At 37.6% G+C, this 23,929-nt stretch overlaps 3 protein-coding genes and 1 non-coding gene across 6 annotated transcripts; all 4 read right to left on the bottom strand.

Annotated features, from left to right (window-relative positions):
* Positions 1-1,198: 1,198 nt before the first annotated feature.
* LOC110745931 (uncharacterized) lies at positions 1,199-7,077 on the bottom strand. Of its 3 annotated transcripts, XM_088249524.1 has the most exons (15): positions 6,811-7,077; positions 6,572-6,706; positions 6,387-6,470; positions 6,204-6,275; positions 5,868-6,069; positions 5,192-5,310; positions 4,201-4,593; positions 3,946-4,080; positions 3,270-3,404; positions 2,856-3,011; positions 2,460-2,699; positions 2,208-2,374; positions 1,989-2,103; positions 1,721-1,801; positions 1,199-1,526 (listed from the first exon to the last, which is right to left on the bottom strand). In XM_088249524.1, exons 1-15 carry the CDS (start codon positions 6,937-6,939, stop codon positions 1,296-1,298), a joined length of 2,394 nt encoding a protein of 797 aa, XP_088105650.1. In that variant the 5' UTR covers positions 6,940-7,077; the 3' UTR covers positions 1,199-1,295. The 3 variants fall into 3 exon arrangements, with proteins under 3 accessions (XP_088105650.1, XP_088105651.1, XP_088105652.1); XM_088249525.1 differs by lacking the exon at positions 6,811-7,077 and having other exon boundaries at positions 6,204-6,320; positions 6,415-6,470; positions 6,572-6,656; XM_088249526.1 differs by lacking the exons at positions 6,572-6,706; positions 6,811-7,077 and having other exon boundaries at positions 6,204-6,320.
* A 330-nt stretch (positions 7,078-7,407) lies between these two features.
* On the bottom strand, positions 7,408-8,717 carry LOC110769931 (putative pterin-4-alpha-carbinolamine dehydratase, chloroplastic). The gene is made up of 3 exons (XM_021973982.2): positions 8,258-8,717; positions 7,786-7,978; positions 7,408-7,699 (listed from the first exon to the last, which is right to left on the bottom strand). The coding sequence occupies exons 1-3, from the start codon at positions 8,600-8,602 to the stop codon at positions 7,608-7,610; spliced, it is 630 nt and encodes a 209-aa protein (XP_021829674.2). The 5' UTR covers positions 8,603-8,717; the 3' UTR covers positions 7,408-7,607.
* A 2,591-nt stretch (positions 8,718-11,308) lies between these two features.
* On the bottom strand, positions 11,309-12,060 carry LOC110769930 (uncharacterized). Its single transcript, XM_021973981.2, has 2 exons — positions 11,721-12,060; positions 11,309-11,528 (listed from the first exon to the last, which is right to left on the bottom strand). The coding sequence occupies exons 1-2, from the start codon at positions 12,043-12,045 to the stop codon at positions 11,509-11,511; spliced, it is 345 nt and encodes a 114-aa protein (XP_021829673.1). The 5' UTR covers positions 12,046-12,060; the 3' UTR covers positions 11,309-11,508.
* Positions 12,061-16,836: 4,776 nt separating this feature from the next.
* LOC148297049 (small nucleolar RNA R71) lies at positions 16,837-16,943 on the bottom strand. Its single transcript, XR_015834226.1, has one exon. It is a non-coding gene; the product is annotated as a small nucleolar RNA R71 (small nucleolar RNA).
* Between the last annotated feature and the right edge of the window lie 6,986 nt (positions 16,944-23,929).

The following is a 23,929-nucleotide window of genomic DNA, read 5'->3' on the forward strand; positions in this document are numbered from 1 at the left end:
AGTTTATGCTGTCCACAGCAACACAGTCACCCAAGGATAACTGAATAGACGAGTGCTTCACATGTTCATATCCAATGACAATGTGATTAGGATTATAGAGCTTCTCCAGGATCTGCCAATTGTCAATGTGAAACAACATTAAAACATCATTTGGAGTTATTTATGTACTAAACAAGTACACCAAGAGACTAGTGAGGTATCCATGTCTCATCTATAAACAGACAACAGAAAGGAGAGACAAAATTGACGTAAATGGCTCCAAAAATTGTACGGTTTTAAAACGACGTGCATGGATGGACATGGGTCCTTCTTCTAGGAAGCTACCCGAGAGAGACTTGCAATTGACTGACTTCAGGTGGCCGGCCCAAAGGAAGCTATTTATGTAATTGTTTAACTAGGAACCTTACTTGGACCCAAAAAAAAGAAAAGGAACCTTACCATTTTAAATTAGGAATTCTGTGCACATTCTAGATGAAGAAATAAACTTGTAAAATAATGTCAACCTGTTCATCTTATATATAGAATTTTCCATGGCTATAAAAAAAAAAAAAGAGTTTTTATTATTGCTTTATATTTTTATAATTCAAAATTATAATCTTGGAGCTTTAAACAGAAGAGAATGTTACAAGGAGTTCTTAGAAATTTTCAGTGTATTTTTTAAAATATTTCACTCAACTCAAATTTTTTTTTTTGGATTTGAGAATTGGTGGGGAAAGAACTCTTTCATTTTTCATAATAACTCCAACCAAAACTCAAATTTCCCCCTTCTTCCCCAGCCAAAGTGAAAAATGGGCTTTAAAAAAGTGAAAAATGGGCAATTTCGGAAACCTAGCAGCCGCCTGCAATATTTTATTCAAACCATATCCACGTGGATCCTGGTTGTAACGATGAGGCTAGGTTGGACATAATTCATGAAATTGGCTTTACTCAATGGCTTTTGTGTTCGACAGTGACAGAGAAAGCATTTGAGAATGGTAAATGGGAATGGGAATTGAGATTTTGAATTTGGGCCGAAATGTGCACAAAAAGATGTGAAATTACCTTGACTAAATTAGTTTATAAACCCTGACATTGAAGCCTTGAATTGAAACATGTGACATTCCCTGACGACGTAGTTAGAAATAGATGAGATGTACGCATCCATATCCATGAAATATGCTAATTCATGCATCAATGTTCAAAGATGTGGAGACTCAAATTGTAATTGCGCTCCCGCAAACTGATCAGGTTATATTTACATTTAACATTCTCAACAGTATTTGGGTGGGCAACGAGTCCAAAAACTTGCCAGACAATCATTTTTGTTGGTGCTTCAAGGAAGAGGTCTGCTTCTCTCTCCTCTTAAGGAATTGAAGGTATGGGAAAATCTTGTATGTCTGAGATCCATAATAACACGAAAATATATTACAAAGTCGGTTTATGCTGTCCACGGCAGCACAGTCACCCAAGGATAACTGAATAGACGAGAGCTTCACAAGTTCATATCCAATGACAATGTGATTAGGATTATAGAGCTTCTCCAGGATCTGCCAATTGTCAATGTGAAACAACATTAAAACATCATTTGGAGTTATTTATGTACTAAATAACAATAAGTACACCCAGTGACTAGTGAGGTATCCATGTCTGATCTATGAATTTATCCTCGCAGAAATCAGATATAATCAACACAAATGTAAAAAGTTCAGATGAAGTGACTTATGCACAACAAGAGTTTTACCTCGATTGAGGCTTTACAGTGTTCCATTGCAGGTTGCAACTCTCCAACGAAACAAAACGCCTGTGCAATATTGTCTTCCGCCTGCAAAGATCAAAATCATTTGAAGTCAAGTGTGATATAATTCAGTGTCATATGTGCCAAAATCATTGAACACTTTCTACGTTGTTCAATAACAGCAACTTAGATATTGGCGTCTAGTACTTACAAATTGCACATTCAAATGATATAAATTCTATTGTACAAAACTGAAGGGTGGTCACAAACTCACTTCTGCAATGCTCCTATTATATGCATGGAAAGTTGATCTCAGCACACCAAGAGAACTTAACGCATCCACCAGTATGGTGCTAGATACATCTTTTGAGACTATTGCATCCTGTAATCTGTCAAGAATTGAACACAAGACTTCAGCGTGCAGATTGAACATAGGAAATAGGTGCCCAATAAATTTGAAAAGATCATAACCAGTTTTCAGACAGTGTTATACCTTCTGATAATAATCCATGCTTTATTTGCAGCCGCAGAGGAAGATTCCAGATCACAATAAGAACAACATTTTAAACAGAGGCCTGGATTTATATGAAAATGGCTATTGATTTGCATATGATGATGAGCCACTCTATCGATGTCATCAAAATTGATGAACTCTTCAGCCTGTGTGAACATCAAATGAATGATTACATGAATATAAATCTAAGTGAGTCGGGAGAATTTGTACTTTCTAGGAAACATACAATACCTGAAGATGAGGCTCCATGTTGCCAGCGGTGATGATGTTGGGTAAGTGCTTAAGTTTGTCTTTTTCACAGTCAACAACAGAGCTCTGCAAGACTATGCCAGAACAATTCGGTTCGACACAGTGAAAAGCATTTAGGACCAGGTCAGAGAAGTTTACTTTTAAACACCCACTGCACTGACAACGAAATGAGTATTCATCTTCCAGAAACTTGACGCGGTCCTTACAGTCCCACTGCCCAACCTGTAGAAACAAAACTTAGTTTTGGTATTTCAAAATGTGGACAGGTTTAGGGGAAAAAAGGGCTCTCTACATTCTGTAGATACTATAGCTGCATGAACATCATAATGTTATTCCGCACTACCAAACTGAATGAGATACAACAGTAAGTGGGCATACCTGTGGACCATAGGAAAGCTCCAGGGGTACCCCTGCTGCGACAAATTCTGTCGTTCTTATAAAGAGAGTACGTGAAAGGAAATATGCATGGATGTTTGGCTGACAAGAATGATTGAACAGACTTCCAGATGTATAGATAGCTTGACCTACTCTGACCTATGAAAGTAACAAAAATGATGATACACAGGGTCAAAGGGCATAATTTTTATGAACTGAAGCGAAACGTATATCAATACAAGAAGTTTTACATAAATTATCACATTTTGCAGTGTCAAACATGAAAATTCCAAGTTAATAAATAGAGTTCAAGACTATTATGGAAAAAAGCAGTGTAACTGACTGGAACAAGAGTGGTCAGATAAGAGAAGAAACAAAAAGGAGCAAAATAAATAAAAGAATACCATAAATGCAAACCTGTTCCACATTACTAGTTAGACCTCCACCCAATGATGAAAACTTTCCAATATCTTCTAACCCACGCTGATCAATGGATTTCATACGAACAACAGTCATAGAGTTCACCCTAATTTGGGATATAAGTATGACAATCTGCAAAAACAGGAGAATGGAACCTTATATAATAGGTGACAATCAAGGCATGAAATCTAAATTGCTATTGAGATATAGATCGTCCAATTATATACAGATGTCAGAAAATAGGTTAACATCCATTGCAATCTCTCACCTGTTAACATAATTTGATTATAACGATGAATATATTTAAGATTTTCATCCTTGCTACACAAGTTGACTTTCAAAGTGACTCTATTATGAGAAAATTGTAACGAAGTATCACACTGACTCTCTAACAAAATAGGACACACATGAAACTTTGTATAAGTAGATGAGAGAATGACCACTTAGTTGAAAAACATGATTTTTATATGTCAATATATAGCATTGTCCTACAAAAATGATAATCTATGGATTTGCACATATGGGCGTGGTAGTAACCACCCTGCAAGGGGTAGATCCAGGAAGTCAATTCATCATTGCTTAACCCTCTTGTTTCTTAGATATATAATTCACCAAAGGTGTAGCCCTGACTCTGCATGTGTGCATGCAGGAGAGAGAGAGAGAGAGAGAGAACCTGTGAAATAGAGAACCCATTTATTGGTAATTCAAAATCATCGGAATGTTGAAGACAATATGATAATACAGCCGAATATATATGTAATTCCAATTTTCTTTCCGGAGGCGTTTTTGAGTAATGGTGAGAAAGATCCTACAAGAAAAACAAGAAAAATATACAGGTCATTAGCTACAAGACATCTATTAATGAAATAGTGAGACAGTCAACTGAAATGAAAATTAGTAAAGTAGAAAATATAGTTACTATATGTACCAAAATTTCTCTGAGATTAAAAATATCTGTGGAACCTCTTCTTTTGATTATAGACTTTACTAGCACACGACCAGCCAAAACTATCTCAGAAGGCAATACTGCTGGCCAGTGTACACCTTTACATTCATGTTTATGTTCAGGAATGTGCTCAGTATCTGTTTCAGAATCAACATTTAAAGTGGTCTCTGCAATGTACTTTTCAAGATCAGCTGATAAATTTTCATGAATTCCTTGATTGTTTGGGTAATCCCAGGACATTTTTCCTCCTGCTCGTATACAGCATTTCTCGGAGCAATACAATGGTATTGAACATGATGTACATGGGACTTTATCTGCTGGTAGCTCATTTAAGCAGTAGTGGCAATGAGTTTCCCGACAAGGCTTTAATATTATCTACAAAGCACAGGGACAATTTATTTTAGAATCCTCAGAAGAACTGCATATATTTCCAATGGCAATAAGAGCCTACTCTGTTGGTAAAAAAGATGCACAAATGATACTTGAACACAACTTGAGCTTCGAAGATAATAAGTTTAAATTAATAATTCCTCTTCAGCAACTTGTGAAGTATTAATCAACACTCACTGAAAGACAAAATGAAGATGGTACACCATTCTGCTTCGATTTTTTCTTATGCCTTTTGATGACGAGAATGTAAGAAAGGAAATTAAACTGTAGGATACATATCTACTTTTAGTTTCACAATAAATTTTCCAGGGGTACATGTTCTGATTAGACTGTAAAAAGAACATCCCTTCAAAAGATCTCAACCATCTGTATTGCACAGATATGCTAAGTGAAAGGAAAAAAAAGGAGACAAGGCAGTGGATCACACAACAATTTAGTTTCCCAAACCACGACTATAGAGTATCAGGAATGTCTGCATAGAAGGGGAACATCTCTCTATCCAATTCGGTAGCAAAGTAATGGCGACTAACAAAACTGAAAAGAAGTACACGATAGCACATATAAAAGAAGTCTACGTTCATACCATCGAAAATGGGTCTTCGGTATGTACCAAGGACGCTTGAGGAAGGTCACCTGTTGAGGCCATACCCTTTCCTTTCTCTGGTGTGGCGACACATCGTAATCCCGTTGGGTGCGGTTCATCTGATGGATTACAAGGTACTTTAATTGGGTTGCGAATACTTAACTTCCCTAACATGACTAGCTTTATTTAGAAAGAAAAGAGAGGCAGGAAGTTTACCCAGAAAAACAAGCTGTAAAGTCAGGAATATCTTAGCATAATTAAAAAAAAGTAAAGATTGCATTAAAAGGCTCAACAACATAAGTACACTCAAAATGAGACCCTGTCACTGCTACATCCTAAGGAAAGTATGAACATCAATCCATCAGCTTAACTCAATATAACGTTAAAAAAACATTAAAATGATGAAACCAACAGAATATTCTAAGTGAGAATACCATTTCAAGCTGTTACGTGTCAACATGGCGCCATTTTTGTAGCTTTTGCATGTCTCCAAATTGCTATTTTTTTCATCTGTAGTTTTAATCACAGGTTATAAAAACTTAGGGGGCCCAATGTCTACAATATCTTAAGAAACCATAAGGTGATTACTCATCCAGAGGGAGCACAGATTTTCATTCCTGAGATCAGAATATTTGATTATAGTTGCACAATGTGATACTAAATGGTAATATCCTACCCAAAATATCTGAGGTATTCTCATACTGTTGTATTGATGGATTTGATGTACTCTTCTGTTGATCCAAAATTATCTTCATCTCACTTTCTATCTGTCTCTTTCCACCCATTGTCAACTCCAGAGTCTTAGCAACATCCAAGTCACGGATAGTATCCTTATAATTTCCCATAGAAGCATTTGCCTTACCTCTTCTGTACCATGCCTACATTGGAAAAAGGAAGAAAAGTAAATTTGAAGAAAACTGTAACTCTCTTAGTCTCCTTTATCCTCCAGTAAAAAAAAGGCATCTCTAACTCATTAAAATACAACTTAACGCTAGGCAATAAAGCATCTCACCTTCGCATAGTTTGAAGAAATCTGAAGTGCCCGATTGCAGTCTCGTAAACACTCCCTTAGAAGACCCATTTTCTAAGGATTACATATAACAGATACAGTAACAGTGAACAGTGAAATCTGTTGATAAAGAATTGAACTTGTTACGTTTGGTACATACCCACATAAATCAAGAATGGGACTTACATGCAATACAGAAGCCCGATTCACATACAAAGTAGCAACCAAGTTTCTGTCTTCATGTGCATCCATGGGAGCAACTATCAATGCCTGTGCCTCATGCCAATGATAATAAACAAACATGTAAACAAATAAGGGTTAGCTCTAGCAATGGCTTTAAAATAGAGAAGTAATTTCAAAGATGGAGGTACCTGAGTATAGAAATCCAAAGCATTAGCATAATCACCACTCAAGAAGCACTTATTGCCCTTTTGCTTCGACTCCAAAGCAGCTTCTTTGTTCTTCCCACACAGAGCCACTTCAGGGTCCGCCAAGTCCCTCACCATCTAATCAAATACGACAAATTTTAATCATTCATTCATTTCATTTCTTCTGTTATTGTTCGTTTCTCGAAGCTCATAAATTAGAATGTACAAAAATAATGACATACTTGGTGAAAGGGCTCGAAATGAAGAAGAAAATCGCCGAGAGAAGAACATGTGCGAGGAAGATCGTCAGCAGAGCTCTCTCCGATCATTCGCTTTAGGGTTTCTGGAACCAGAGATTTCAGCTTCTCCATGAGCGCGCTTTTGAGCTACGCCTTGGGCTTGGAACTTCGTACAACGGCTATATGCATTGCTACCTGCTCTGCTACTCTGTTTTATGCGCGGCGGTGAGAGTTCGTTTCTTTTTCCTTTTTCTTTCTTTTTTGGGTAAGGAAGGCTGTGAGTGTTAAAATTTAAAAAATATATATATATATATATATATATATATATATATATTTTTTAATTTTAAATTCTATCCCAAATGTTTTATCTTCTTTAAGAATTTTCTATACCAAAATTATTAAAAATAAATGTATCAAAGGCAAAATTGATTTATAAAACTTGTCCGAGGTTCAATAGAATTTACCCATGTTCAAAATTCATTTCCCACCAGTGAGTTTTTGACAAGTTATTTCTTCTTGTGTGAAATGTTAGGAAGATGTTTGCTTTTTGGAACTTCTTCTGTTGGATGATGTTATACGAATCTACCAATACTACAAATATATCTCAAAATAAAATTTCGTATCACTTCAAATTCCCATCCATCAGTACAAACTGTATAGGAAAAGAATAATGTTCCTTCTAACATTTTTACAAAAACTTGAGCCTCTGTGATAATTAGATGCTGGCAAAATCCACACTACAGAATGCTCCTTTTGGGGATTCTTCTTGATGAAGGCAACAAACAAACACAATGCTTCATCTAAGCCCAAACTCTTTTTCTGGGCACAAGATCTGATGTTTTTATGTCATCTATTTTGGCAGCTACAATGAAATCATTCATGCTCAATCCTCCTGCAATGAAGTTTCAAGTTAGCAATGTGCAAATGGTATGGCAAGTAGCCCAATGAAAAGTTTCTACAAGTTTGCAAGAAGTTTACCAATGGAAGATGTCCATAGCTCTGCTCTAACTTGATTGGGTTGCTCCAAGTGAAGATTTGGGAAATGCCCTGCAGCTTCCGCAACCTTATAAATCCTGTTGATGAGCTCAACCCCACATTTATAATCTCTCAATTTCCAAAGACACTGTAATTTGAGCTCACCTTCTCCAACTATCAATCTCCACCCAACAACCTAGAGAAGCAAGGCATAAATGAGTTCCAATTTGCTTGCATAAAATCAAAACTATCCAATTTTTGAAAACAAAACAAAATCACAGCTTCAGACCTCAATTCTAGAACACACAACCCACAAAAGTCCTTAACTTTACAAACAGAACCCAAAAGGGTAATCTTCTTCAGGATATGAAAATTGGGCAAAGCTAAGCTAAGCAAAGACTGAGACTTTACACAGTAATTTCATCAAACACCACAGAAGCATCATACAAATCGAGGATATCAATGAAGAATTGACCTTTCTGAGGAGATTCTGGGCATCGTCTTCAGGCATAGGAGGCTGGAGAGGAGAGACAGGGCTGCAGTCTAGCTGGGACAGAGAGAGAGAAGAGAGATTGGGGATGAGAATCTTGTGCTCTGTGTTGCCGCTGCCCAACACCTTCTCACCAAACCCACTTGCTATCTCAGCTGGGAAGGGGTCTCTGGCGCCAAAATCGCCCAGCATGTCATTGCCCAGAGCCTGAGTTCGCAGGCCGAGTCGAAGCCGAGTTGGAACGGTGATGAGGTTAGGGTGAAGGTGGAGGTGGTGGTGGTGGTGATGTGGAAGAGAGAGAAGGGGTATGGAAAGGTTTGCGGTGGCCATGGAGAGGAGGAGGAGGATGGATTGGTTTCCTTCCTTGAGGGCCTTCTTCTTCGGATTGCAGGAGAGAGCGGGTTTGGCTATCAGTGGCCACTCAGCTATTAGTTCCTCGGTTTCCTTTTTCTTTTTTAAAAAACAAACAATTATTTTATTTTTGTATATTTTGATCTAATTTTCGACATAGTTAATTACTTTAAAATGTAATTCATATTATTACACTTGAAAATTTTGGTGAGTATATATTATTATGTGCCACATGATCCATAATAAGAAAAAGAAAAAAACGTATAGCCGTGCGGCTATACTGATTCTGACACGTCCCGTGCAGCCGGCCAGCTGTACTCGGTTTTTTAATTTTTCTAAACTAGTATGGCCGCCCGGCTTGACTCGGTTTTGTTTTTTATTTATAAAAATAGTATCGCCGGGAGACTGTACTCCTTTTTTTAATTTTTTTAAAAAATAGTATAGCCGCGCCTATTCGCTAGGGGGTCTTTTTTTTAATTTGTATAAATTTAAATTGTATAGTCGGTCCGCTATACTCGATTTTTAAAATTTTTTTAAACATAGTATAGCCACTCGGCTATACCCCATTTTTCTTTTTAAAATAAAAATAATATAGCCAGGCGGCTATAGATTTTGACACGTGGCCACCTATTCGCTGCTGGGTTTTTTTATTTTTATAAATAGTTAGCCGCGCGGCTGTACTCGATTTAAAAAAAAAAATTAAATCATATACCGCGCGGCGGTATTTTTTTTATTTATTTTAAATAATAGGATAGCCGTGTGGCTATACTTATTTTGACACAAGGGCTCTTTTTTTTCTTTTAAATTTTTTCCCTAATTTTCCTTTATAGATAAGAGTAGTTTAGGGCATTATCTATTACTATTAGGTCATTATCCAAGTCTCTATTGATTTACTGTAAAATTTCCACAGAAAAAAAAAAGATGTAAAAATTGAACTCTCAGATTGATTTGTTGTAAAATTTCTCTCTCTTCAATATCTACTTTGGATATGTTGAATTTAGCAAATTAATCAATATATATATCTATATATATAAAGCAAAAGGCAGAGAATGGTGAAACATTCAAAATACCAGAAAATGCCCTTGGTTAATGCAAACATTAAGAATTAAAATTATTAATTAAATGAGGATAATATGGTAAATTCACACCTTTTCATATTTAAAAAATATATAATTAAAAAAAATCAGATAATGGCCTATTTTTATGGAACACAACTAGCCATTATCTTTTTTAATTCTAAATAAATTTTTTTTTTTTTAAAAAAAGCCTCTTGCAGGCGCGGAAGCGCGTGCAGAGAGGCTAGTATATATAAAGCAAAAGGCAGAGAATGGTGAAACATTCAAAATACCAAAAAATGCCCTTAGTTAATGCAAACATTAAGAATTGAAATTATTAATTAAATGAGTATAATATGGTAAATTCACACTTTTTCATATTTAAAAAAAATTAAAATTAAAAGAAAATTCAGATAATGGCCTATTTTTATGGAACACAACTACCCATTATCTTTTTTTAATTCTAAAATAAAATAAATTTTTTTTTTTTAAAAAGCCTCTCGCAGGCGCGGAAGCGCGTGCGGAGAGGCTAGTATCTATAAAGTATAAACTAATGCAACTTGGAGGTTGCTTGTCAATTTTTTTATTAAATAGTATAGCCGTATGGCTATACCTTTTAAATATAATGTATTTAAAGAGTATAGCCGTGCAGCTGCACTTTGGGTTTCTTTCTTTTTTAAAAAAAAATTTATAAATAGTATACTCACTTAAGCTCCAAGCTTCTTCCGGTATGACAAGCAAGGGCACAAATTCTCAAAACCGACCCTGCCTGCCACACTTGAAGTTGTGAAGGAATCGTTTTCTACAAGCTTGAATTTGGTTAATGGTATGCCGAACGTTGATCAAATTAGTAAGCTTGAGAGTGACGTGGGGGCAAACACACTCAAAATGCATTTAGGCAGGCTTTATGTCCCATAAAAACTTGCTTTCACTCTCATTAAGAAGAAGGTTGTTCTCCTCCTTGCACTGGCTATGGCGCGTGTCCCCCTTCACCATCAAAGCCTCCGCCACCACCACCACCAAGCACCACCACAATAACCATATATCGCAACCACCTACTCTCACATAATTTATTCTTTTCTTTTTCCTTCTTAATAATTTGTTATGCTTTAATTTCTAGCATTAGTAATATTATAACTCATGTACATACACACCACCCTTTTTATAGATTGAGAAGATATGGTTTACCAACTTTGATATTTTCCGTCATCCCATATATGCCCTTCATGTACGTATTTGCTACTACTGGGACTGGTTCAACCTTGACTTGAGAGGACTTGGACTGTAGGGTCAATTCCTTGACCAATTCGATATATATGAATAATACCAAAATAAAAAATAAAAATTTTAGTCCAGGCAACAAAGTCCTTGAAAATTATTCCAATAAAATGAGAAAACTAAAGAAAATTATTTCAATTCTCTAAGTGCAATCATAGGTTTGGCTTCATTAAAGATTGGTCAAGAACTTCTAATTTCGGCCATTGGATTGCATGTATGGTATATATTAAAAATTTATTTAGCTACTAACATACCTAATGGATGGCTGATATTAGAGCTTCATAACTAATGATTAACAAAACATAAATTTCCTTGAATAGATAGACGGTTGAGATTGAACAATTGTGTCAATATTGGAATATATAGGAGACATCTTATAATTCACTTTTATTTGAGGAAAGTCATACATGTATTACATAAGTGCACATGAATTGTGCACTTCAAATTTATGTAACTCTTAGCTTGAAAGAAAGCTAATTAAGATGACTCTTTATTTGATAATCAAGCATAATAATGTATTCTTGTAGCTAGAAATAATATTCGTCCTTCTTCTCATGGTGGAGTGGTGATACCTGGAAAAAATAAGATTAACCAAAGTAATCAGATCAGCTACACACAAATAAAGCAATTACTCTATATATATATATTTAATTAGTGCTGATGATCTTGTTTTGTCAACATTAATCAATTCATGTTAAAGATTAATTAGGTCATCATCTCATAGAGCAAGATATGATAGAAGAGGGAGGAGATGAACTACTCACTGCCGCACTTGAAGTTGCGAGGGACGCTTCTTCCACAGCCTTCAATCTGCTTAATCGTACGGCCGAGAGGGATCAGATTGGCCACCTTGGGGGTGACATAAGGGCACGCACACTCGAAATGTGTCACCCTGACACGTTGGCAGCAGTTTGCAGAGGGTTTGAGCCCTATTATCACTGCGCTCTTGCATGCACTCACCAGAAGGTCCGTCTCCTGCTTGCATTGGCTCGGCGTCGTGTTCCCTTCTGCCATTTGAACCACCTCAACCAAAACACCTACGACCAAGAACAAGCATAGAGCCACACCCAATGAGCCTACAACCTTCATGATTTGTTTTTTTTTTCTTCTTCTTTTCTTTGTGGCTTTTTGTGTGGCAAAACTACCCCGTTTTATAGATTGTGAAGAGGGTTAAATTTAGAAGAAACCCTACTTTGATATTTTCCACAACCACAGCCCTCCCCTTGGACTAGGTGTTAGGTACTAGGAAGCTTTCAGCATTGAAGTTTTGAAGGGCACCAGTCAATGGTCAACAAGTCTATATTCTCTTGAGGAAGAGATTTCTGTGCACATTCTAGATAATGTCACAACTTGTAAAATAATGTGAACATTTTCATCTTATATATAAAATTTTCAGGGCTATAAAGTCAAATCATAAACGGAAAGTTTCACAGCAAATGTGGAAATTTGATAGGAGAAACACTTTGTAGAAGGTTTCTTGTATATATCATAACACACAGTTTACAAAGACTTAAACATATATATACACAAGGAAAGAAGAAACAGGCTTCAATCTCTCATTGAATGTGAGAGTCTGTTTTCTTCATTATTGATTATAAAAATAAATAAATAAATTCTATTATAAATGTAGTTATCTTGATAAGATAGAATTATATATGTATAGTTGTTTTACGTTTTATAATACCATTTCAATATTTACATGTATGTTATTCCATTAAATCTTTATATATAATTAACTAGCTCTTAAGTGGATGTGTTGTTTCGCTTTATTAAGTTACTTTTTCCTTGTCAACAAACCATGACTTGGAATTAGCATGTGGAGCTTTCACATGCATTCTTAGCAATAGAATTTTGGTGAAGCAACACGTAGGAATTCATCTTAACTTGAGGTGGCTTGTCTATATTGATTCTTTTGACACATGCACACATACAAGCACTTAATTATTAAATATAGTAGATATTTATGATACTTGGAGGATAAGTAGATTCTATTCTTGGAGAATAAGTATGCATGTTCTCTTCTAGTATAAATAGGTCACTCCGTTGCTTCTTATTTGAAAACACAAACACTTGGTATTTGAGGTTGCACACAACGCATGCAAAGTAATAGTTCTTGAGAGGGACGGAGAAAGAGAGGAAGAAGGTAAAGGAAGAAAGAAGGCTAGTAGGGATAGAATTTCTGGAGGAGTTAGAGGTCCTAACTTGTGTGTTTTCTTAACTTGGAATTAGCTTTGAAAACGAGGTAGGGATTTCTTGGGAGGCCTTTACGGGGATTGATTTAATTAAATTTCGTGAACACAATATTATGCATGATATTATTATTATTGATATTGGATGTTGAAGTGTTGTTAATTATCTATATTATTTTATTAATATTGACATGATCATATATTATCGGTGATGGCTGGAATTCTTGGGTTGATGGAAAATAGGGTAATGGAAATAGTCTTTTGTGTAGTTGAGTCTAACTCTTGGCAGGTACCAGGTCTCAGGGATCCTACAGTGCACATGATTTTATTGGGTGATTCGGGACTGGCGAAAGGGAGTTAGACAAGATGACTAACAAAAGGGGAATTATGGGATGATTGAAATGGGTGTTAGTTCATATAAATGGGCATTCGGGACCAAGTGGTATAAGCATGGTATGGGACGTGCAGGTCTGCTTGTCCAGTTATATGAATTAACGGGATTAGATGAAGAGCATTCATTCATGCATTATTCTTAATTATATGATAGTTGGCTGTGTGATTGCATGTCACTTAATTTAGTTATATCAATCTACTGTGGTAAGGTCTCATGTCCCTACTGAGCGGTGGTTGCTCATCCCTCACTCTGTTTAATTTTTCAGATGAATTAGTGAGCAAGACAAGGACTAAACCAGTTGAGGATGAATTAGATGAGAGTGATAGAGCTTTATTTATTATTTGTAAAGTTGTAAGATTTTTGAAACTATTTTTATAACATAAGTTTATTTTAAACCCTTCTTTGTATTTCTTTTTATTTTTATTTTACTCACGCACCGGGCGCGGGGTTTCCGCCTACCTGTTCGGTTCATTTTTACACATGATTTTTCATGTTATTCACCCACTATTTTGAGTTAGTTCTTGACATTTTATAGCTTTTTACTCCTTTTTTGTGTTTTAATAGGTTTTACTTTGGTTTGTATGAAAATGAGCTAAAAGTGCATTATTTGATATAAATTCTGTTTTTGTTCATTTTCGTAGGTCAACTTCGTGGCCTTGGATCAGCATGTTCCGGTCCTTGGATGAGGTGATGATCTTCATAAGACTTGTTCCAATGGATGTTAACTACAACATATCCAAATTTGAGCTCCATTGGATAAGTATTGCCTATCCAACCAATCCAGCATGTTACCACAGCTCTGGAAATCCGAGTTGGCCAGTTTTCACCTCCACTTAGTGTGATCTTACTTCTACTTGTTACCATGCCTTTCGTAACAATATTTTACTTTAGTTAAGTGGAATTTTCTGAGAGTATATTTGTGAGGACAAAACTTCATCATGAGAGGAGACAAGAAAACAAAGGCAAAAGTGTGCCATGATGAAAAGGAGGAGAGAGAGGAGCATAGAGAGGAATCAATTGACTTTGGGGCAGCAGCTAGGCAAGGGATCATTCATTCAGTTTTTATTACAATTTGCAGAGACTTTCTAAAAGCTGGGAGCTAGAGAGCTAGAGGAGGAAGACAAAGTCATCCAAGCAAGAAGTGGAAGAGATTTCCACCATTGAAGACCTTGAGCTTCCACCTTCACAAAAGCTGTAACTTCTTTCTAGTTTTATTTCGAATTTGTGTTTGAAATGATTATGAGGAACTAAACTCCATAGCTAGGGCTTAGGTTGAAGCCCTAAACATGAATACCTTATTGTTTTGATGCTTGAGTGTATGAATTTCTAGATATTGTTGATGAATTCCAATTCACCAAATTAATCTATCCTTGATGTATGTTCTTCTTTGATTGATCACCTTTGAAAGCATGCTTCTTGAGATTGTTGGGATTATGTGTATCCTCATGTTATCCTAAGCAATAAATGGATGAAGTAAGAATCATCCATGTGAATTGGTTTCTTGAATACCTAATGTAAACATCATGCTATTAGGATTCTTGTGATGTTCATATTCTCTTTGAACTTAATGGGTTCTCCTTGTAATTGAATCGAAGTACGAACCATACCTAGGTTCGGTTATGAGGAGGGCACAAGTATTGTAGCACGAACCATGCACTTTACGTATATTAGAGAGAATCAATGCGTCTTGAGCCACGACCCATGGTCTTGATTGCGAACATCTTCATCAACACGTTTAGAGTTCATCACTTGAGTATTCATGAACTTGGGTAGAATTGTTTAGGGTGGATTCCGAAACCCTAGTGTTTGTTACATTTTGATTTCACATCTTGATAATTCATCTCTTCCATTCTCATTTAAATTCGAAGTCCATTTACTTACATGCAATAGAAATAGATCACTTGAACCAAATCAAAACCCCCCCCCCCCAATGTGTGTGTGAGTTGCGTGTTTGACACGTTACGTGTCTTTGTTATTGAATTTTATTTCTTTCTGTAATTATTTTGGACTTTTGGTCCGCGAAGTGTTCTTCCATTTTCTGTGCTGAATCCAACCGTATAAAGAACGTGAATTTTGGACGTACGGTTGGAAAGTTATAGGCAAAACACTGGACAGAGGTCGAAACTGAAAAACAGAGAAAACGAATCTGCCCAAAAACGACCGGTCGCTTTTACCTGACGACCGGTCGCTTTTCAAGTCAAATTTTGAGTTTCGAATCTGCCCAAAAACGACCGGTCGCTTTTACCTGACGACCGGTCTCTTTAGCACTGTTCATAGGTGATAAATGGGTGATAAAAGGGTGATAGAAAATGCTGTTTGTGTTTTTGTTTAGTTTTCTTGTGTTGTTTCATTTCTTTTACACTTCTTTACTCATTTTTAGTTTCCATTTTGCATTTGTGCATTTGTGGTGTGTCAATTAAGTGTTCTTTACGTACTCAAATTAGAACTTATAGGGAGCCGACAAGTTCTTCGTGGGATCGACCCCGTACTTACATAATCTATACTTCATTAGATTCGTGCACTTGCGGGTATTTTTAATTGGTTGTTTGCACATTAATTTGTGTCCTCTTAGGAATGCAACAATTTTTGGCGCCGTTGCCGGGGAACTGGCACGGTTGCTTATATGTTTTGTTTGAGTATATTTAGAGTACTTAATTTTATTTTCATTTTTCTTTGTTTGTCATTTCATTTTATTTGAGTTTGTTTTTGTTTTCTTCTTATTGCAGGAACATTTTGCTTATGTCCCTTCTGAATTTGGATATTTCATTAGATAGCACTGTAGAAGATATCCAAGCTCAAGCTTTGAGAGAAAGGAACATCCAACTAGCTGTGTCTACTCCATTGCCTTTTTCACTCTCGCCATTTTCATCATCACCAAGCTCACCAAAAGTCGAGTCACCTCCACCTTCACCAATGGCGGCAGCAGCTGCAAATGCGGAACTTACTATGCAAGAATACTCTTCACCGCTAACAACTGGACAACCATCTTGCATAGTATATCCCGCAAGCACTTTGGAAAACTTTGAGTTGAGATCGGGCATGATACACATATTGCCTAAGTTCTTGGGAAATCCTGGAGAAAATCCTAATGCACATATCCTAGACTTTGAGGAAGTGTGTTCCACAATAAAGATCGAAGGCATGAGTAGTGATGAGATAAGAATGAGACTTTTCTCATTTAGTTTAAAGGATACAGCAAAGGAATGGCTTCACTATCTACCTCCAAATTCCATCACAACATGGACGGATCTTGCTTCAAAGTTCTTGCAACATTTTTTCCCAGCACAAAGGACAAATGAACTCCGAAGTCAGATTACAGGAATTCTGCAAAGGCCGGGAGAAAGCTTCCAGGATTATTGGGACCGTTTCAAGAAGCTTTTAATCACTTGTCCGCATCATAACATACAAGCTTGGCTTCTAATGCAACACTTCTATGAAGGACTTTTTGAAGCGGACCAAAATAATGTGAATGCAGCTGCAGGAGGAACTATAATGACCAAGACTCCAACAGAATTGCGAGCAATATTTGATCTTGTTGCTGCAAATGCTCGCCAATATAATTCAAGGCAAAGACCAGTCAGAAAAGGGGAATCCTATGATGTAAGTACCCTTTCTAGTATGGAAGCTCAGATTGCAAACCTAACCAACATGGTGAAGAAATTGGCACCGGGATCATCCAAGGTTTGTGCATTTTGCTCCACAATTGGTCATGACACTGAAGATTGTCCCTTGGCACATGAGGAAGCAAATGCAGTGGGCTCATTTCAGAGAAATCAGTGGCCTAAGAATGATCCTTTCTCACAAACATACAATCCGGGGTGGAGAAATCATCCAAATTTCAGGTGGAGTGACAATTCGAATGTTCAACAAGGGCCAACTCAACCATCTCAAGGGCCAACTCACCCACCTCAAGGTCAACAACATACTCGCCCACCTCATGGTCAAATGCACTACTACAATCCACCACAACCACCACCTCAACCACAATCTACAGGAAAATCTTTGGAAGAACTTGTTGCTTCCATGGCTAGAAACACAGATAGTTTCATCACTGAGACAAAAAGCTACATGCAGAGGAATGACACCCACATGCAGAAAACGGATAAGGCCATTGCCAATCTAGAAAATCAAGTGGGACAAATTGCTCAAGCTTTGAGTCAAAGGGAACCTGGTATGATGCCTAGCCAACCAGAGATTAATCCAACTGGGCGTGAGCATGTTCAAGCAGTTACCTTGAGAACTGGTAAGGTAATTGGTGAAATAAATGGTTCTAAAGATTTGATTCACAATGTTGATGACATGCAGGTTGAACAAGTGGCTGAGCCTAAAGAAAAGGATGAAAGCAACAAAGAGAGAGATAAGCAAGCAGCTTCTTCATCCGAGTGGATCCCAAAGCATGAACTTGCAAGAAGGGCAAGAAAGGAGAAGGTAAGTCGTGAACCTACTGACGAAGAAATCTTACGTGCTCCTTTTCCTCACAGGCTTATGAGTTCTAAAAAAATTCAACAAGCCAAGGAAATATTGGAAACCTTCAGAAAAGTGCAAGTCAATATTCCTCTCCTGGATGCAATCAAGCAAATTCCGAGTTATGCAAAGTTCTTGAAGGACCTTTGTACCAACAAGAGGAGATTCCAAGATCATGAAACGGTTGCACTAACGGAAGAAGCTTCTGCTGTTTTGCAAAGGAAGCTCCCTCCCAAATTAAAAGATCCAGGAAGTTTTACAATTCCTTGCATTATTGGAGATAAATTGTTTGACAAAGCTTTACTTGATTTAGGTGCTTCAATTAATCTGATGCCTTATTCTGTTTTTGAAGCCCTTAACTTAGGTGATCTTAAACCAACTTCTGTCAGCATTCAATTGGCGGACCGATCAGTGAGATATCCAAGAGGAATTTTGGAAGATGTACTTGTGAAAGTAAATGATCTCATTTTACCAGCTGACTTTTTGGTGCTAGAAATGGAAGAAGCTCCTATTCCGGGTGCGGATCTTCCATTGATTCTTGGCCGCCCTTTCATGGCCACTGCAGATACTGTGATCAATGTTCGACAAGGAACATTGACAATGACAGTTCAAGGGGAAACAATAAAGTTCAAAGTATATGATGCCTTCAAACTCCCCAATGATGAACATGAATGTTTTCTTATTGATACATTGTGTCATATTGTGCAAAATACATTTAATAGTACTCATGGTACAGATTCATTAGAAAAGGTGTTGACACAAAATCCTCAAGTTGCTGAAATTGTTGATAATGAGTTACTTGAGGCTGTGAAATTCCTTGATGCATGTCCAGCCATACCACGTAAGTACACTCCAAATTTTATACCTTTGCCAGTCAATACTGAAAAGCTTGTTCCTTCTCTTGACAGGGCACCCGAGTTAGAGCTCAAACCATTGCCATCCCACTTGAAGTATGTTTATTTAGGTAAAACAGAGACATTGCCCGTGATTATTGCTAGCAATCTCAATGTGGAAAATGAACAGAAGTTGATGCAAGTGTTAAGAGAACACAAGAGAGCAATTGGTTGGAGTATTGCGGACATCAAGGGCATAAGCCCAACAAGATGCATGCATAGAATTTTATTGGAAATTGATTCCAAACCCACAAAGGATGCTCAACGCAGGTTAAACCCAATCATGACAGAGGTAGTCCGAAAAGAAATTCTGAAGCTATTGGATGTGGGTATAATTTATCCTATTTCCGATAGCAAGTGGGTAAGCCCGGTCCAAGTGGTTCCTAAAAAGTCAGGAATAACTGTTGTAAGAAATGAGGAAAATGAACTTATTCCTTCTCGTGTCAAAACGGGATGGCGTGTTTGTATTGATTATAGAAAATTAAATACCGCCACCCGAAAAGATCATTTTCCATTACCATTTATTGACCAAATGCTTGAACGTCTTGCAGGTCACAGTTACTACTGCTTCTTGGATGGCTATTCAGGATACAACCAAATTGCCATCGCTCCTGAAGACCAACACAAGACGATGAAGTGCTCCACTTCATTGATGTACCTGCTGGGATGCAACACTGAGTTGGGAAGGTAAGTCCCTAAAAAAAAAAAAAATTAAAAATTAAAAAAATTAAAAATAAAAAAAAACGACCGGTCGTTCTTCCATCGCGACCGGTCGCTCTGCGCGAATTGCTGAAGATTTGATTCTGTATAAAAACGACCGTTCGCTTTTGCCTTGCGACCGGTCGCTCATTTGGTGTTTTAAAAAAAAAAAAATTGAATCTGTGAAGAAACGACCGGTCGCTTTTCGCGCAATTCTCTTATTTTGAATCTGTTTCAGAACGACCGGTCGCTTTGCACTTGCGACCGGTCGCTCGTTGCGTTTTTTTTATTTTATTTTATTTTTCTACAACCGCCTCTGTTTTTCTTCTTTTCCCTCTTGTCTCTTCTCACATTTTTCCCTCAAGTATTTCATCAATTCTTGAGAGATTTGCAGTTAGGGTTCCAAGCCGTCCAAGGTAAAGTTTCGTTTCGTTTTTTCTTGTTCTTCCTCTTTGATTTTCTAACTCTAATTGTTTTTCTTATTATTTTTTTTCTTGTTTCTAACTTGTTTTTCTTTTGAATTGTGGCATATTTGTGCATAATTGTGGTTAATTTTTTTGGGTATAATTGTGGCATATTATAAGTTTGGGAAGTGTTTTCAATTCATTAATGCACAATCAGAATTGGGCGTGAATGCTTCTTCTATTTCATAACATGTGATTACATACATACTAGTGAAAATGCGTACAGTAAATTCCTAATCACATGTTCATTGTTGCATTATGCGCCCCCAGAGGCTTCTGCTAATTGCCTCTGTCTGTTCTTGCTTGTAGAATCTGCAGCAGCTCTACATGATCTTCGTTCCTTTTCTGCAGCATCTCTACATGCTGGTTGGCGCTGTAGAGCCGCTTCTGCAGGTCCGCCACCAGAGCTTTCAGGGCCGCCACTTCCTCACTCAGTGCCCCGCACTCTCGTGTTCTCGCCAGTAGGCGCATGCCCAAATTTGTGGCCGAGACCGCGTTGAGCACGGTTAGGTTGTGGGACTCGTCCACTGCCATCTGGTCAGACCTCTGCGCCACATGCAGATGATCTGCAACTGTAAGTCTGCTGACAGTCATGCCCTCCGGCATTACTGCCCTACGCGGCACCACCTCAGAGAAGTTTGAGGCCGAGCCATGGTGGTATGAGGAGTTTGGGAAGATATGGTTTGGAGGAGCCCGTATCTGGGCATTTGGTGGTGCAAGCGACAACTCAAGGTTAAGGTCATCAACAAGCATATCTGGGGATGCCATTGATTTTTCTGTCTGGGCTTTTTGATGGTTTTTCTTGAGTTTGCAGGTTGAAATGCAGGATGCTCCTTCTTTCAACCGAGAAGTGGTTTAAATAGACTTATTCTCATAGGGGAGCCGACACCACTTTGTATTTCCGGAGCAATTTGCGGATGAGTCAAGTTAAACAGGGAAGCATTTCTGCTTTCACTTTACTTTCTTTCCCTCCCTGTTTTCTGGTGCATTGTGTTTTGATTTCTTTTTAGTTTGTCGTCTTTGTTTTATTTCCGTTGGGGAAGTGTGCTTTGTTTCTTTTTAGTTTGTCGCATTCCCTTTATTCAAGTTTGGGAAGTGCGTTTTGTTTTTCTTCTTTGTCTTTTGCAACTTTCTTTTCTTTTATTTCCGAAAACGAGAAATTGAAAAAAAAAAAAAAAAAAAAAATTCACCGAAAGGCAAAGACAAACAGGCACACCAATAATACACTAGAATCATTTTTTTCCAGTGCTCGGTGTCTCGACCATAGGACCCTTGAGTTTAGCCCTTTGGCTATCCACTTCCGGGGCTTCACGCACAGCCTCTTGGGGCTCATCACTCGAGCTCCCAAAGATTGCATTCTTAGCTTGAGCGTAACCACTCTCGCGGTCTGTTTTCTTGCGTTTTCCCGGTCGGTCTATGTCCTCCAGCTGCTTTCTCATGTCATGGGCGTAAACACTTACCATCTTTGAGAGATTTTTGTTCTCTTCCCGCAACGCCTCCAGCTGGTGTCGATTCACCTCTAGTATCCTTGCCCTTTCTGTTTTTAAACTTTTAATAATACTCTGGCACTCTTCCACCATACTTCGCTCCGCCGCCAACTGACCTCTTAGCACCTCCACCTCATGGGACTTCGCAAGTAGGCGATGACCCACACTTGCGACTGTTGCGGTGCTTTGCACGCTTAGTGCCAGAGCATCGCTCACGACCCTGTTGTCATCCCTTGATCCCAGCACCCGTATATCCTTGGGAGTCACTAGATTTCTAGCAACTCCAAGGGCAACATCGTTGTCCAGCAGTATCGAGTCATTCACTGTCACGTGCCCCCGTGCAGAGGCAAAGTAGGGCATCCACACTGGTGCCACTGCTTGGCCCCGAGTCTGAGTCGGTGGAGCTAGGTTGAGATCCAGCGAGAATGGGTAGGAAGAAGCCATTTGAACTTTCTTTTCTTTTGTTCTTTCTTTTCTCTGTTGTGTGTTTCTGCGTTTGTGTGTTTTTTCCCAACTCTTTCTCTTCTTCTTTTATAGAGTTAGTTTCTTTGTAACCCTAGACACTGCGCTTCTGCGTTTTGCGCGGCCCTTACGGCCTATCCCCTTAGGTCACCTCACCTGGTCCCCAACCCCTTTAATTACAGTTCCGCCTTTCAGCACTTTTGAGAAACGAAAGTCGTCACACCTTCCTATGAAGCCAATAATTCTGGCTTGGGACCGTGAGAGAGACCTCTGCTTGTCGACACGTCTCTCACTTTGTATCCCGTGACTCACAGGTGCCGAGACTTCAGGGCCCACTTTTTCTATTTTACTGAGTCCTCGCTCTTTGTGCTTCTGACTTGGTTTCCTTGTTTTATTTACTTTCTTCGCTTTTGGGCTTTCGTTTGGGTTGGGCTTTCTTTTGGTTTGTGCGTTTCTTTGGGTTGGATTTCTGCATGTGTAAGACTGTTGTTAGGGCTTACTGTTTTATTTGTTTCTGTTTGGTTTCGTTTTTGTTTTTGTTTTTGCAACCGTGTTGTAGTTGTTTTTCGTGTTTGTTCTTGTATTTACTTGCTTTATTCCCTTTAATTCTTGTTATAACGTTGTTGGTGCCTGAATTCTTTAACATTGAGGACAATGTTTGTTTCTAAGTTTGGGAAGGGATAGCAAGTCTTTTTCGTTTCACTTAAATTCTTACTTTCTTTTATTTTGTTTTCTTTTCTGTTTTGAGTCTTTTTTGTTCTTAAGTCACTTTCCGGACATATATGATGAGATTGTGATGAATGTTTAAATGACTTGATTGAAAATGCTTTAAAAAAATAATAATAATTTGTTATTCACTAAATGGCATCGTTCTAGCATGATATGTTTGAAACCCTCTACGCACTTGCCATTTGTTTCATAATTCTCTAGTTGAGGGACTTGCATGATCCAAAGAATTGTATCAAGCATGAATTAGACTTGTATAACCATATAATGTGAGCTTTGAGCCTTGTGCTTCAATTCATGAGTGTTATACACATATTCCACTTTTCTTGTCATCTGAGTTGTTGTTTGATCTCATTATTCATTGATTTGGTTGAGCACTTAAAAGTTACTCATTCTTGTGCAATTTCATTACATGACATTTGAGAAATGATATTAAGGCCCTCTTTGGACCGTTTGTGCCTTTCAAGCTAACCCTATGCATGCTTAAGCATGATTTTTCCATTGTTAACCACCTTGAGCCTATATGTATGCCTTTTCTTTCAAGTAACCAATTATTACTTCTAGCCTTAGCCTGAAAAACAAGAATTGACCTTTCTAAGGAACTCGTGAGCTTTAATTTAGATGTGTTTTTCATGCTAAGTTTGGGAAGTTTGTTATTACATTTCGAAAAAAAAAAAGAGAAAAAATAAAAATAAAAATGAGTACCTCACTCAAAGGGTGAAAGAAAAGAGAAAAGTCGTGGTTAAGTGGCAATGGTCTCAAATTCAATTCCATGTTTCTTGGTTGTTCGAATGGAAGGAAGGAGTGTGAATCGTAATTAGTGGAGGTATAAGGCTTTGTGGTCTATTTGATCACCAAAAAAAAAAAAAAAAAGTGAAAATCTCAAGCGTGATGTTTCAAAGTCTTTTAGTCAACGATTATATGCTCTTACATTGTGAGTTCCTTGGACTTTGTTGTATCCATATCCTTCATTTCTTACTCACCTTACACCCTTAGCCCCATTACAACCTATAATAAAGACCTAAATTGATCCTAAATGTCATGTGGTTTATTTGCACACTTTTTTCAGCTTTTAAGTGTTTAGCATCCTTCTTGAGATCATATTCATGCATGTTTTTCATCTTGCTAATTTTGAGTTAAGTCCCGTATGGTTTAACTCTATTCTCATATTTACTATTGAGTGATGCATTGTAAC

Source organism: Prunus avium, chromosome 2 (assembly GCF_965620075.1).
Source record: "Prunus avium chromosome 2, drPruAviu1.hap1.1, whole genome shotgun sequence".
Taxonomy (NCBI): domain Eukaryota; kingdom Viridiplantae; phylum Streptophyta; class Magnoliopsida; order Rosales; family Rosaceae; genus Prunus; species Prunus avium.